Consider the following 14,328-nt stretch of genomic DNA (forward strand, 5'->3'; position numbering starts at 1 on the left):
TTTCGCATTTGGTACAGCTCCCAGTCAGAAGCCTCTGCTGAACACCAGGTCCGAGGTGCCATACAGCAGGCATCTGCATGGGCTCTTTCCCATGGTTTCCTACAAAAACATGTGTCATGCATTTCTGCCATTGTACCACAGTCCATCCTGACCTGGAACTCTATTTTAGGTACTCGACACCTTTTCGTTGTAGCACAGTCCCATTTCTTTTTGATAAAAAACTGACCTGGCTGCCCCATCGTCGCTACCTGAAGACTAGCCGCATGCAGCATCTTAAAACGCTCAGCTTCTTTGCCCATACATCTTGGGGCATGGATTGTGCTACTCTTATCCATATTTACTGGGTCCTGATTTCGTCTCAACTGGAATATGGTTTCCAGGTTTATGGCTAAGCAGCTTCTTCAGCTTTGAAGCTGTTAGACCCAGTCCACCACCGTGTCATGGATCAGGCCAACAGTGCCTTTTGGACTAGTCCCATAGACAGTCTTCTTGCCGAAGTGGGGATCTTCCCCCTTCAGATTTGACAGTACCAGATCTTGTTCTCCTACGCAATCATCGTTTACGTATCCCGTCTACGTAAAGGGGTGCCGTCGTCCTGATTCCTCCCATCTGGTGGATTATCGGTTGAAATGCAGCTCTGTTTCCTCTGCCAAGTTTTCTAACTCCCCTCCCTGGACTGTGCTCCTAGTGTATTCTCGTACACTCCCCCTTCAGTGGAGCCCAGGCCACAGATCAGGATAGATCTCTTCCAACGCCCAAAAATCTCATTGGCCCCCATAACCTTGCAGCTGCAGTTATGTCTAGTTCTTCAAGAATTTCAGTGTTCTGCTGCCTTTTACACAGATGGCTCTAGATCTGTGGGTCAGACGGGATGTGCTTTTACATCCTCTGCTGGTATGGAATGGCATTCACTGCTGGGAACATAAAGTGTGTTTACTGTGGATCTGACAGTTGTTGACAAAGCCCTCTATTTTATTAAACAGGCCTCAGTTGACCCTGTTTTAATATGTACTGACTCAATGAGCAGTCTGCGGGCTATTGACTGATGCTATTCTGTGCACCGTTTGGTCTCGTGTATTCATGACCATCTCATTGACCTTTATTGTACTGCCTGCTGAGTTGTCTTTCTCTGCATCCCAAGTCATGTGGGTATCCTGGGGAATGAACTGGCTGACCATTTGACAAGAGGAGCACTTACTCACTTCCTGTTCGCTTTATCAGTCCCAGGTGCAGGTTTGCGGGTACACTTAAGATTTTTCGCTCGCCCAGAAATGGAACAACATCTGGTGGGCTACTGCCCCATCTAATAAACTCTGTGGAATCGGGGCAACTACTGCAACATGGGGGCTTTTCTTTTCTCCTCTCGGAATAAATCCACAGTCCTTTGTCGTCTCCGCATTGGGCATACCAGGTTAATCCATAGTTTTCTGTTGTGTAACGAATCATCTCCACATTGTGGTTGTGAAGCCTTACAGACAGTAGTTCATATCTTGGTGGAATGCCCCCTACTTTTGGCACTCCGAGCTAAGTATAGACTTCCAAATTCATCGCTTCTGATATTGGCGGATGATTCATGGATGGATGAATTGCTTGTCAGTTTTCTCCATGAAACTGATTTTTATTGTCAATTATATGGTTTTAATCTACATCCAGAGTGAGGGCAGAGTGGTTGGGGAATGGTGTCTCTCCCAACATTTTTCATCCCCCTTTAGTCTGTTTCAATCACTTGTAGATGTGGTTTGCTTTCTTTCTGCTGCACCCAGTTTTCTATTTTGGATGTCAAACGTTGTTGAATAATGCTCGCTGTTTGACTGTAATGGATCAGGGATGGGACAGTTGTGGGTGGAACATTTCCTGTCAGATGCAGAGCCCGAGGGATGCCCACCTGCTGACTCCCATTTATCCTTCATCGTGCTTTTATTATGACAGTACAATGGCATTATGTTTTTAGCCTTCTCGCTTTTATTGTTATGAATCTCCTGGCTAGATCAAAAAAGTCTCTACTTCAAGATGCAGCACTCGTGGATCGAGGGACTGATGACCTTGTTTGGTCAGCTACTCCCCAGCCCCCTGAATCAACCAACCCAATCTGGAGTACGATAGGCTGGAGGCTCTTGTGTTTGTACTGGATGATGCCTTGTAGCAAACCCTATCAGACTTTCTGTTGACCCACTTTTCCAGAATATAATTTTTCTGCTTCACTTTCATTGGCCGGAGTGCACCTCTTTGGGTATGGATCAAGCATTGTGTACATTTTTCCTCCTATGTGATCAGCTCAACATTGTCCTGTGAATTCTCATGCTTGCATGAAGGAGCAATACTGTTGTGTGGTTGTACCCCTGATGTTGCACCCTCTCATATTCCAGTTACTGCATGAATTGCATTGGGGTATTACTTTTACAAAGGCATTGGTGAGACGTCAAACCTGACCAGCAATCCATCGCAATATTGAACATCTGGTGCATTCTTGTGGATAGAACCAGGCTGCGCAGCTGCACCTGTTCTCTCCTTGTCCGATCCCATAGCGCTCTTGGGACAGGGTGCACATCGATTTTGCCAGCACTTTTTTGGACAGCATGTGTGTATTGTGTATTAAACCAGGGACTTAGAAACAACGGAGAGGCTTCTGCCCATCGTAGCCCTCAGTGGTTCACAACCCCACAACAGGCCACAGCAGTCCACCAACCCCACTGCCGCCCCACACCAAACCCAGGGTTATTGGTGCGGTTCGGCCCCCAGTGTACCCCTTCCCCTCCCCCCTCCTGGAAACGTCTGATACCAGACGAGTGAAACCCCAAATGTTTGCGTGGTGGAGTAATTATGGTGTATGCTTACATGGAGACAGTGTTCACGCAGTGTAACTGGGGCAGAATAAGGGGAACCAGCCCACATTCACTGAGGTAGATGGAAAACCACCTTAAAAACCATCCACAGACTGGCCGGCACACCAGACCACCTCACTAATCCACCGGACGGTCTTCATGCTCGGGAAGCAGCACATTAGACCATGCTGCTAGCCAGGCGGGCTTGGACAGCATGTAGTTGTAGGTGGTCAAAAAATTGTCCAATTTCCTGTACATTTCCAAGTTGTCAACTGCCATGGTTCGAGTGTTGGTGGTTATGTTTGCCATTGAGTGTTCCCCTATGACCTTGGTATCTGACGACAGTTGGCAATTTGTGCCAAAGGAGTTTGAGGACTTATGTGTTTACAATGCAGCATCTGACTCCCACTCTGTTTCACCCAGCTTCTATCTTGGATATGGAGTGATTCATGCATAAATTTAAGACCGAAATGCCGCTTCCCATGATGATGCATTATCAAGCTTTCTGGCTACATACAGGGAGACAGAAGTCAACCAATGCAGTCTGGCAGAACGTTTGCACGGGCCCCAGTCTTGGGGTCTTCTGCATTTGCTGTACCCTGAGTTGTATGCCACAGACCACTGAGGAAAGCTGCATTTTGTTCCCAGGGCTGCTGTTTGAATCCTTTCATTTGCCTGATGGCAGGAATGGGTGTTGGGTGTCGTGGTGGCCACCATGGTTGGCAGTTGCACATTACGGATGTTGGTACGGAGCAGATGATCTGCCATACAAATCAGCTATGCCCGCGCCCTGTTGTGACATCACTGGTGCGGTTTACTGGACAGCAGATTGGGTCACCATGATTTTCTGTGTGAGGGCTCCTTCCCGCTTGCAGTGGCGTGCTCCTCCATCGCCACCCCCTCTGTGCACTCTGCTGTCCTTCCGTTGCCTGCATCAACAGCCCTCAGTTAGGCCTGAATGTGTGCCTGCCGATGTGGAGCCCATGGATCTTGATCACCCCTTCACCTCCTCTGCTTCCTCCACATCACGTCAATGGAGGTGGCATCACCTCCACAGTCTCTGTGCCCTTCCAGCAAAGCCAGTGCCATTGGAGTTGCCTCCTTTCATGGTTGGTCCACTGTTGGGTTCTCCAGGGCCTCTCTGGTTCTGCACCAGGCCCAGGCCTGGTCAGTTTTTGGCCTTACATGGCATTTTCAGGGGTGGGATTTAGTGTCCCTGACAGCAGACATCATGATGGGGGCAGACGAGCTGGCATGGATGGTGCAGTTATACAGTGAGGGAACCTGCTGTGGAGGGCATCCACTGGTGGAGGTGTTTACCTGCGAGCAGCAGCAGGCCGGGTGTGTCAGTGCTTACTCAGAATTTGGCCACTGTGAACCTCATGTAGCATATTGTGCTGTGTCTTGTGATTAGTGCTTAGCTGCTAGCTAAGCATACCAGCCATGCGCTGAGTTCTTCCTTTGGTTGTATCTACATGGGTTCGGACTCTTTGCTTCCCATAGGTTGACTTGCATGACGGATTTGTTTCCCCTCTCGTGGGGTTCTGTTTCCCAGCTATTAAGAAATTACCGTCGGCCCGTGAAGTATCTGTGCTGACCGTGTAGTGATTCAGCAGTGTCACACCTCCATAGATACTAAAGGTAGTAAATTAAAGTGAAAGATGACCAGAGGGGGCTGAGTGAGAATTGAATCGTGAGATTTTGCCTGTTTTATTTGACACTTATCCTTGATGTTAAAGAACTGCTCTGGTTTGTGATACAGTGGATAAAATGAATGTGATACAGATGGTTCAGAATCTTTGTAAGGCCATTGTAAATTAATTTCCCCATAGTTTCCTTAAATAATTATAGATGAGCTCTGGGATAACTACCTCAACAAAAGCAGTGTATTTTACCCATTGATGAGAAAAGACTTAGTGGGTGCCTAGTATGTAATTACCTCATTATCTGTTTTAGCATTAAGACAAAAGAGTAAAAATTGAATGTGTCCAAATGCTAATTAAAGCCTGAAGTATGTGTCTTCACTAACTTGGTCCCATATTTCAAATATAACTGTTGAGAAACAAATAAAGTGTATCATCTGTGTACTAATATCTTTGGAGCATTTCATCATTAGATCTCAACTTTGACAATACTGTGCACGTGTGGAGAGGGAGGGAGGCGGGGGGGGGGGGGGGGGGTTTGTTGGCACACGCGCGCTCTTTATGATGGGAGTGGTGGATGACTACATGAGGGAGGAAGTGCAGATGTGTATTTTGATAGACAGCGAATGTCTAAACAAGTATTACAGGTATTGAAGCTACGCGAGACAGAATAGCAAGACTTGTTTTAAAAATAAACATAAAAAAGATATTTCTCGAAGATGTAAATTTCTGTGCGCCGGTGTGGTCACATTCTGGAGATGAGATGGGAGATCTTACTACAAGATGATGATGCACACTTTTTAATGCAAAAGTAAAACAAAAACTAAAGAATGATTCTTCAGGAGAAAACTTGGGTTATGTGATGAAGGTTGTGTGCAGGAGAATTCGCCAGAAACAACAACAACAACAACCATATACTGAACATTGAATAAAAAGTTTAGAAAATAAAACCTAATAATGTTCAACATAACAAGGGCATTACCATCTGTTCATTAAGGCAGTGAGAGATGTACATTAACAAGTAGAAATGAACAAAGAATACAAGCTGTGAAAGTGAGGTTTTGTAAGAAGAAGAACTGAATGTAAACTGTCTAATGTAATAAGGAATACAACAGTTGGGCAAGAACTAGAACTTAGAAGCATAAACTAACAGATCAAGAAGTACATGATTAAATGGCGAGATCAGACCACATGGATGAATGAAAATAATAAAAGAGCTCCTAGTCAGGATCATGAAGGCCCAAAGGATGTCTACTGGTTTCTGTTTCATCCTCTGCCATGCGGTTTGAAGGGGCATGTGGTCAGCACTTTGCAGACTTTCCACACCTTCGAGCCACTACTAATCAGTCAAATAGCTCCTCAATTGGCGTCATGGGGCTGAGAGCACCCTCTTCCAGTCCTTCCACCAAGGTAAAGCCCTTGGCTTTGGCTGTACTGAGAATCTAACATGAGTCCTCCATGTGACAGCCATCTATGCTGAACACTCAGCTATGGAGGGGGACAATGAATGAAAATAGAATGCATAAAATTATAATGAATTACCAACCAGTAGTGGAACAATGAATAGGTGAACAAAGAATGCTGTGGAGAGATGAAATAGAAACTAATCACATACATAGAGACACTGAATAACAGGATGTAGCAGACAAATGCCTAACACTTGAGGGTAAGAAGAAGACGAAGATGATGTTTGTACTTAACCCATTCATTCAGAAGAAAATGGCCAGAAAATGGGCTCAGTAAGGACCAAATGTAACTGACAGTTAAATTTACTGTATTTTTACAATCAATTAAGAAATTGTTCAATATAATAAGCCTGACACAAATTTCGAAATTGCAGTTGTCCAGTGACTCAGTAGTATACAGAGTAAAAAATAGGTGCAAATGTAAAGTGGAAGGGGAGACACTCATGTGTCATGTAGTCAGAATTGCAAATTACGAGAGCTTTATATAAGAACTAGCTGCGGCTGCGTTCGCATGTTGTTAGGTTTGTTACGATGAGTAAGTAAGCTGCTGTACGTGCAGTAACATCAGCTGCCCTCACACGACTGCCCGTTTGGTGAAACTTGGCTCATGATGTACACCTCACTCTTCCCCCTCCCAAGCTCTACCAATACATGATGCATTGGCATGCACAGCATTGCTGCCAAGCAGTGTGTACAGAGGGGCATGGGCAGGAAAGCAACAAATAGTGTGGAAGTATGGATTAAACACACTGAAGAGTGTATAAGCATTGTATTAATTACTTTTAATTGTATCGTGTAGCACGTACAGACCAATGAAAGTATTTCCACGTATATGATAAATATCAAAAGTCAAAGAGTAAATAGCTTTTTCAAAGAGTAAACATTTGTCCCTAATTCGGGTAATATTCTTCAAATTAACAAGAATCTCGTACTACGCACTTTCTAAAGTAGCCTATGCCCTTCCACAGTGTTCAGTCTATCTCCACACCAAATTTCATTGAAACTGGTTCTGCGGGATAGTTGTGAAAACATAACAGAGAAAGTTACTTTCCCATTTATAATATTAATATGGATAAAAATTTCAGTTAAGATTTCTTTTTTTTCTTCTGCGATCTGATACATAGTGGTGGAGTACGTGACAACAGTTGACTGAAGCCATAGATGCTTATGCCATTTTTATGCTTATTATTGATGGTGACTACTGCTGTCTTCAACACCTTTTACCACTTGAAAATGACCAAAAGGTTAAAATTGCAATGATGTATATTGTAATAAATGTGCAATCAGAGGTGAATATGAAGTCATTTAAAAAAGATATTTTACTGGTTGTGCACATCGATGTACAAACAGCGTATGAATTTATTTACGATGCACATGTAATGTAAGGATGTTGCGATCCCAGTAATACATTGATGCAGCACTGAAACCATTTGGTAGTGTAGAATGAAATGAAAATATTTATTCTAACTGTCTTAAGGGAAACAATGCTGTCTTTAGAAAAAAAAAAGTTGTACAATGTTTCAAAAATTTATTTAAATGAGTGAACAGTTTGAGATATGAATCAAAATTGCAGATAGTTCATGGAAGTAATGATATTCCAGATTAGGTATAAAGCCATTCAGGGTATGAAGAAATGAAAAGTGTCTGCAGATGATGCTGTTTCAGTATAAATGGTTAAAACTCGATGCAAAGTAATAGAAAAGAAACCTACAAAATTAATTACTGAATTTCTGTGGAGAAAGACAATATTCCCCTGTACTGGAACAGTGCAGTAATTATTCTGTTTCACAGCGATGAAGACAGGCAAAACATGAGAAGCTGTAAGCCTGCCAGCCACCTCTCCATAATTTGTAAGGAATTTTCCAAAATGATCACCAGTGGAAAAAAAACAGTATTTTAAGCAAGCAAACAATGCCTTAGAGATGCCAACAGCACAGTAGACCACTTGCAAGTCATTAACAAAGTTATAGAACAGAGCAATCAATATGAGTTACCACATTGTGATCCCATAGAATTTGGAAAAACTTTTGACTTGGGTTCTACAAAATCTGTGCCAACAGCCCTTGAGAAATAATACATTGATTCAACTTATGTTAGAATACTAAAAAATATGTGCATACATGCAGCTTCCTTTAGACTTCATCAAGATAATGAGAAATTCAGAATTTAAATAAGTCAGGTAAGTAGATTACACATCTCCAGAACTAGTCATAGAAGAAGTTCACAGATCCTTAATTTGGAACAATGAAGATGAGATACTTGTTAATGGGACTGGTCTGAACCACCACCTCTAATTGATTACACTGTATTTTTTGTCTTTGGTGCAAATAACTTTAACAACAAATGCAAGAACTTAAAACAAAAAAGTCAGAAAATAGGCCTAAAAAATAACTTACAGAAAGACTGAAATAATGTACAATGGCATTGAAACGAAAATGTACAAATTAGTAATGAAATCATATAATAAGTTGAGTATTTGTATTTAAGTCATCTTATTACTGTGAGTGGGTGCCTGGCAAAAAAGTAGACAAAATATTGAAAAAATGTCGTATAGAGTTTTGAAAACTTTTCCCTATGTATCTAAGACGGAAAGTCAACAGTCTGCGTGTATTATCAGTGTTGACTTATGGCGGTGAGACACACATCTTTCAGGTGGATATTGTCCTAAAACAGACCATTGCTCAGTGAACAATGGAGAGATTCATGTTGGCCTCAGGAAAGTGTTCAATTGGCAGCCACAAAAAACTTCAATTATTTGCCCAATAACATGATGTGTGTGGCCAATAGCAAAGTACAATTTAAATCTAAACTGACAGTGTTTTTTATTAAAAATTAGGTATTTGAGTATACAAGAAAAAGATGTTTACTTATATCATTAAATTTGTTTATGTTTCATGAATAATGTGACTAATTCGAAAGACCAATACATTAATTTTTATTAAATGTAAGCCTCTGTTCTGTTTAGTAATGTGTAAATTACCACAATGTAGCCATACACACCACCTAATCATGAATATATAGCTTGTAAACTGACTCCTTCTACAGTATTTTGATAGAAATTGAGCAAGTAATGTATAGAACATGTAAGTAAATAATGAATTATTATCGGCATACAAAACTTTAAGTGGAGTGTGTAGTGTTGTTCAGTTGAGTGTATCAGTTAGCTCTTCAATTTTTCTCACACTGCTTATTGTAAGAAAGATACTTAGTAAATGCTAATCATGGTCCTATTGGAATTGGTATACCCTTGTTTTCATCCAACATTTGAACTAACTTATCCAACCAGTTATTAGAGGAGCTGCAGTATAATATGGACTCTGAAGCACAGTGTAACTAGGGATTTTTCATGGTAATCAATCATTATCATGGCCAAGCTGTATTCATCAATATATACAGGGTGGTTATAATTAAACTTTCACTACTTGAGCCAGTGTAGACAGAAAACTATTTACAGTATGGGTACCTAACTTTATAGGAATGATGTTCAGACTGTGCACTGCAGGATTTATGTTCTTAGTAGTGTTGGTATCACCAGCTGCCATTAAATTCTGGTACTTGTATGGCAACATAAGGTTTCAACCCAAGTGTCAGTGTGTGTTACCGTTGCATGCAGTCAGCATGGGTCTGGACATGGAGAGAGGGGCTTTACTTGTAAAGCTGTTTTATAAAACAGCAGCAATAGTGCTGCTGCTCTTCACAAGTATTGACACATTAGAGGAATTTGGAGAAGACCTCTTTCGACATAGTGGTTGAAGAACGTGATTTGGAAGTTTGAATTGACTGGCGATTTGGAAATTCTTCGTATGAGGAACCAACGGCCAGTTGAACCACAAATTGTTGACGAAGTTACTATTGTCATGGCTGAGAATACTGGATGCAGTGTGTGATCTTTAGGTAGTATACAGTCTGTGCCCACCATTCGAAAAGTGCTGGGAACAGTTGTGAAATGGTATCTGTACAAACTTCCAGGCTGTTGTGGATGCAGATGCTCATCACATTAAGCAATGTTTGTAACCTGTAATGTAAACATAGCACACAATTAACTATAGTTACCCTTTACAGTGGAAATTAAAATGTGTTTCTTTCAATGGTTTATTCATTATTTTTCTTCTGCATGTCTTTAAAAATGTTTCCATAAAGTTTGGTTGCCCTGTTATCACTAGTGTTTCGTGGAAGCCCTCACTCATAGCAAACGTGTAATTATAACCATCCTGTGCTTTCACACTCCATATCACAGAGAATATCATGTTAGTTTTAATCTCAAATGAGAGCATGCATAGAGAAAAATATATGCAGTTAAATTGGTGTGTCATTGGAGGTTAGAGATTTGGTTATTGTGTATTATTCGCTGGGTGGTGACATGCTGTGGCAGTCTACTGATGTTACTAAGGCAAGTATGCTCTAGAGTTTATATATTGATAAGAATGTGTTGCTGTCAAACTTGGGCTTATGTTTAAACCATTAGATTGAAATTTCATTAGCATTATGTTAATCAGGGTATATCAAAATACAAGTCGTTACTGACATCATAAAAAAGTTCTGTTTTCACTATCAAAATTTTGAACCAGTGAGAAGTGCTTAAATTTTGCATCCACATTAATTGACAGTTTTGTATTCCTTTGTTTGGCAGTTTATTGATACACATTAATTTTAACTAATTTGACCAATTACAATGTTTTTAAAATGAGCCATATTTCTTTATAATGTGGGTTGTGGTCTGTCTTTGAACATTTCTTGTATTAACATTTTAATAGTAAGCATGTGTTGATTGCAATGAGAGTCACAACTTAATTAATATCTAACAGCAAATCTTGTAGATTAGGCCAAATAGTTGTTGCTGCTAATCTCTGCACCCATTTTGATACCAATGTAAATGTCCATTAGGAATTTGTAACAATTGTTTCATGTTGTTGCAGATCAAAGTAATGCACAAACAGCTTTTGCTGTTCCATAATGCGGTATCAGCATACTTCTCAGGAAATCAACAGGCACTTGAAGCTACATTAAAACAGTTTAACATCAAGGTTAAATCTCCTAATTCTTCTTATCCATCATGGTTGGAGCAATAGTAGCAGGAGATAAGTAGGACTTGTGAGTCGTGCCCATTCCAGATGGTTTGCAGTTATTGTAAAGTAGCTGTGTAATTTCACTTAATGTCAACATGACAATGCTGCAACAATTCCTGCATCACTTTGTTTATCAATCTGTGTGTGCATCATATGTGATAAATGTAAATTAAGTGCTTTAACAACTTTTGTTGCCATTTACTATACATCAGGGCCAGAATTCTGCATTAGTTAACTGCGAACATTAATTATGTATACTAAAACCCTTGTTCATTAGTCATGCAGTATCATTTTTTCAGTGAGTTCCTGTTTCATGGTTTTGTATGATTTTGAGACTACAGATGACTGGTGAACAGTACATATATTTCATGTATGAGATATAGTGCATATCATTAATAAATGACTTCTTTACAACATTGTTTGCCAGTTAGCCCACTTGGATAAAAATTTAAAACTTATAAGAAATAAAAATGAAAAAAAGGGTTTATATTTTCTAATTTAAAGAAAATACAGTTATGTTGTTGCTGCAGTTCAGCATGCTTAATATCTGTGTAATGATCAGGTTTTGTCGAATACGTATATGGTCAGCATTTAGCTATGTTGTGCAGTGTAACAACTGACAGCTATTAGACTATAGATGTTTCATGAACACCTTCATTTTCTGTCCAGATGTCTAGGATTAACAGTGTGTTTTTATGAGTAAAATTGTTACTGCTACATGTTATAACAGGACAAATTTGATATTCTTAAAGCACGTCATGTGTTAAAGTGATCCATGTGTATTAGTGTGATGCTGAAAGAAAAAGTCATGTAGTATCTGTACTATGGAAAATTGTCATAGATTCCTTTTTTTTTTTTTTTTTTTTTTTTTTTTTTTTTTTTTTTTTTTTTTTTTTTTTTACACAGTACAAACTTTCAAAGCTGATATTGTGAATGCCACTGGATTTATATTGGTTTTAGTGCACTGTGACTTCAAGACAGTGCATTCAAATATAAACCTAGTATTGCTAAAAAGAGTAGGTATCAGTTTCCAGTTTGTAATGACAACACTGCTGATAAAAGGAGAATATTAGACCTCTTAGACGGTATAATTAATGAAAGACAGAATTTAGAATTGATTGTCACATGCTTGTCACATTACAACTACTGCGCTTTTTTGTCGTAGTTGGTGTGTTCACCTGTACTCTGTTACATGCTTGTATGAATGTCACAGTAATGTGATATCTCATTGAAATGCACTATTACACTCATTGTATTCTTTTGCAAAATGTATTTTAGCCAGTTATTTTCTTCTGTCTTTTTTGTACGGCTCTTTTGACAAAGTTTAGTCAGTTTTTTTAATGTAATTTTTCTCTTTTGAACACTTACAGTGTTGGCTTGGTTTAGCGCTTTTAAAAGCAGATGAAAAAGTATTTATTACAAATAATCAGTTCTAAATGGGGATAATTTTTGAAGTTCAGAATAATATACCCTTTCAGGTATTTTGTGCTCTGTGCAGTTACTTTCCAGAGAAAGTAAGTTTTATTCAGTGGTAATTTCAAAATAACACTGTTTGTCTTTGGCATTGTGACATCCACCTCATCCAAAAAGGTACAATAAACAATGCTTTGGTGTTAATAATTTGTTTTGAAGTTGTATACTGGAGCTGATGTTTTGAACAACGGTGTTTTCTCTGTGTGAAAGGCTTTAGTGTCGCCTCATCATGTGCAGTATTTAAATGCTGCCAATGCTTTCAGTAAGTAGTAAATGGAGATTAGTGGTCCCTTGTGCAAGTATGACAATATCTGGTGGTGTAATTGAGCAGGAGAATAGTCATCTATGGGAGTGCTGATTTTGTGTAGTACAGCACTTCTGTTGCTACCGTCCACAATTAAATTTGCTTTCCTGGAATACTGCCAAGTATTTTACTTCATTTTAGATGACCTGCAAGCATAGCTCGTATATAATGTGCCATTAATAGCTGACGTAATGCGTTAGTGACAGTGGTTGACAACAAGAGACTTGTAACTCTTTTGTCTTTGTTTTCTATACAGTATTTGCTGATAAGCATTTTTTTCCCATGTGATTCAGTATATAAAGACTGATACTAGAAATAAACATTTAAGTGGTGGTAGAAAAGGCATTATGTGCCGTGTTCTCTCTCCCTTCCCCTCTCTGGCATAAGTAGTTCATTATGACCTAAGGATGTGTCATATTATCTTTGCGTTCTCACAAGTGGCAAACATTAAAGGACTTGTTATAAATTTCATTTGATGCTTTGTATGTGTTGCTGTCATTGATCAAACTGTGCACATTTTGGCTTGTGTTGTCTGAATACCATATCTCATATAATATTCAAATCATTATGAATTTAATTGTCTCAATTAAAAACAAAGAAAGAGTAGAGATTTACAACTCACTGTTTGGGCAGTAGACATACTTTGTGAAATTTGGAACTTGTAGGGATATGCACATACTTCAGAGCTAACTACAAGTTCCAAATCTTATTTGTGTGTCTGCTGTTGCCCAGAGTCCAAAGTATACTCATCTACTGTTTATGTTGCACTCAGAATTTTCCAGTATCTTATTAGTGTTTCAAAAGTCATTATGTAGAACTGCATAGTAGCTCGACTTGACACTCCATTAAGGTTTTTTTTTCTGGGGGGGTGGGGTGGGGGGGGGGGAGATATTAATTATCTTATAATTGACGCGAATTGTGGTTTCCATAGAAAGTTGTGAGAGAGAATGTTAGAAATGTATTTTGGAGCATTTCAGTGAATGGTCTATCAGTGAAACTTTTACATGCTTTTTTATATTTATTTGTGATATTTGTTGTCAGCTTTAATATAATTTTTAATGTAAAGCTTCTTATTTGTACAGAAACTTTATTCATCATAGAGTATAATTCTTAAACATGTATATTTTATATACACAATAGACTCACAATGGTTAAAGTATTCGCAGATACAATCTCACAAAATTTGTAACACAAATATGTATTTGAAAATATGAATCAGAGTATGTCTCTCAATGTCTTTACCAAGTTCTGACATACTTCTTATTTTAAGGTAAGCTTCTTGCAGATGTCTGCAGTTGAGTTTTCTGTTATTGGTTTGATGGTGTTTATTGTAATCTTACTTTAATATAAAACATGATATTTAATTGTACTTTTATGAACAGAGTTAAAAATAGAAATGAAATTTCTTACACGATGAGATGAGTGTAGCAAAAACAACTTCTTCATTTCATAATAGAAAATTGTCTATGTGGTACAAGTTGTCAGTGTGTTGAGATGCCCTTGCATTAATTAACTGTTAACTGTAGTAATGTATCATGTTAACTATGGTAATGT

General features: G+C 39.1%; 1 protein-coding gene across 2 annotated transcripts in view; it reads left to right on the forward strand.

The window, feature by feature from the left end:
- Positions 1 to 11,373, forward strand: part of LOC124722991 (arfaptin-2) — a 55,841-nt gene extending 44,468 nt beyond the window's left edge. For both annotated transcript variants that reach the window (XM_047248160.1, XM_047248159.1), the window contains one exon: positions 10,848 to 11,373. In XM_047248160.1, coding sequence (XP_047104116.1) covers positions 10,848 to 11,000 — 153 coding nt within the window. In that variant the 3' untranslated portion in view covers positions 11,001 to 11,373. The remainder of the gene's footprint in view (positions 1 to 10,847) is intronic.
- The last annotated feature ends 2,955 nt before the right edge of the window (positions 11,374 to 14,328 follow it).

The sequence above is a fragment of the Schistocerca piceifrons genome, chromosome X, assembly GCF_021461385.2.
Source record: "Schistocerca piceifrons isolate TAMUIC-IGC-003096 chromosome X, iqSchPice1.1, whole genome shotgun sequence".
Lineage (NCBI taxonomy): Eukaryota > Metazoa > Arthropoda > Insecta > Orthoptera > Acrididae > Schistocerca > Schistocerca piceifrons.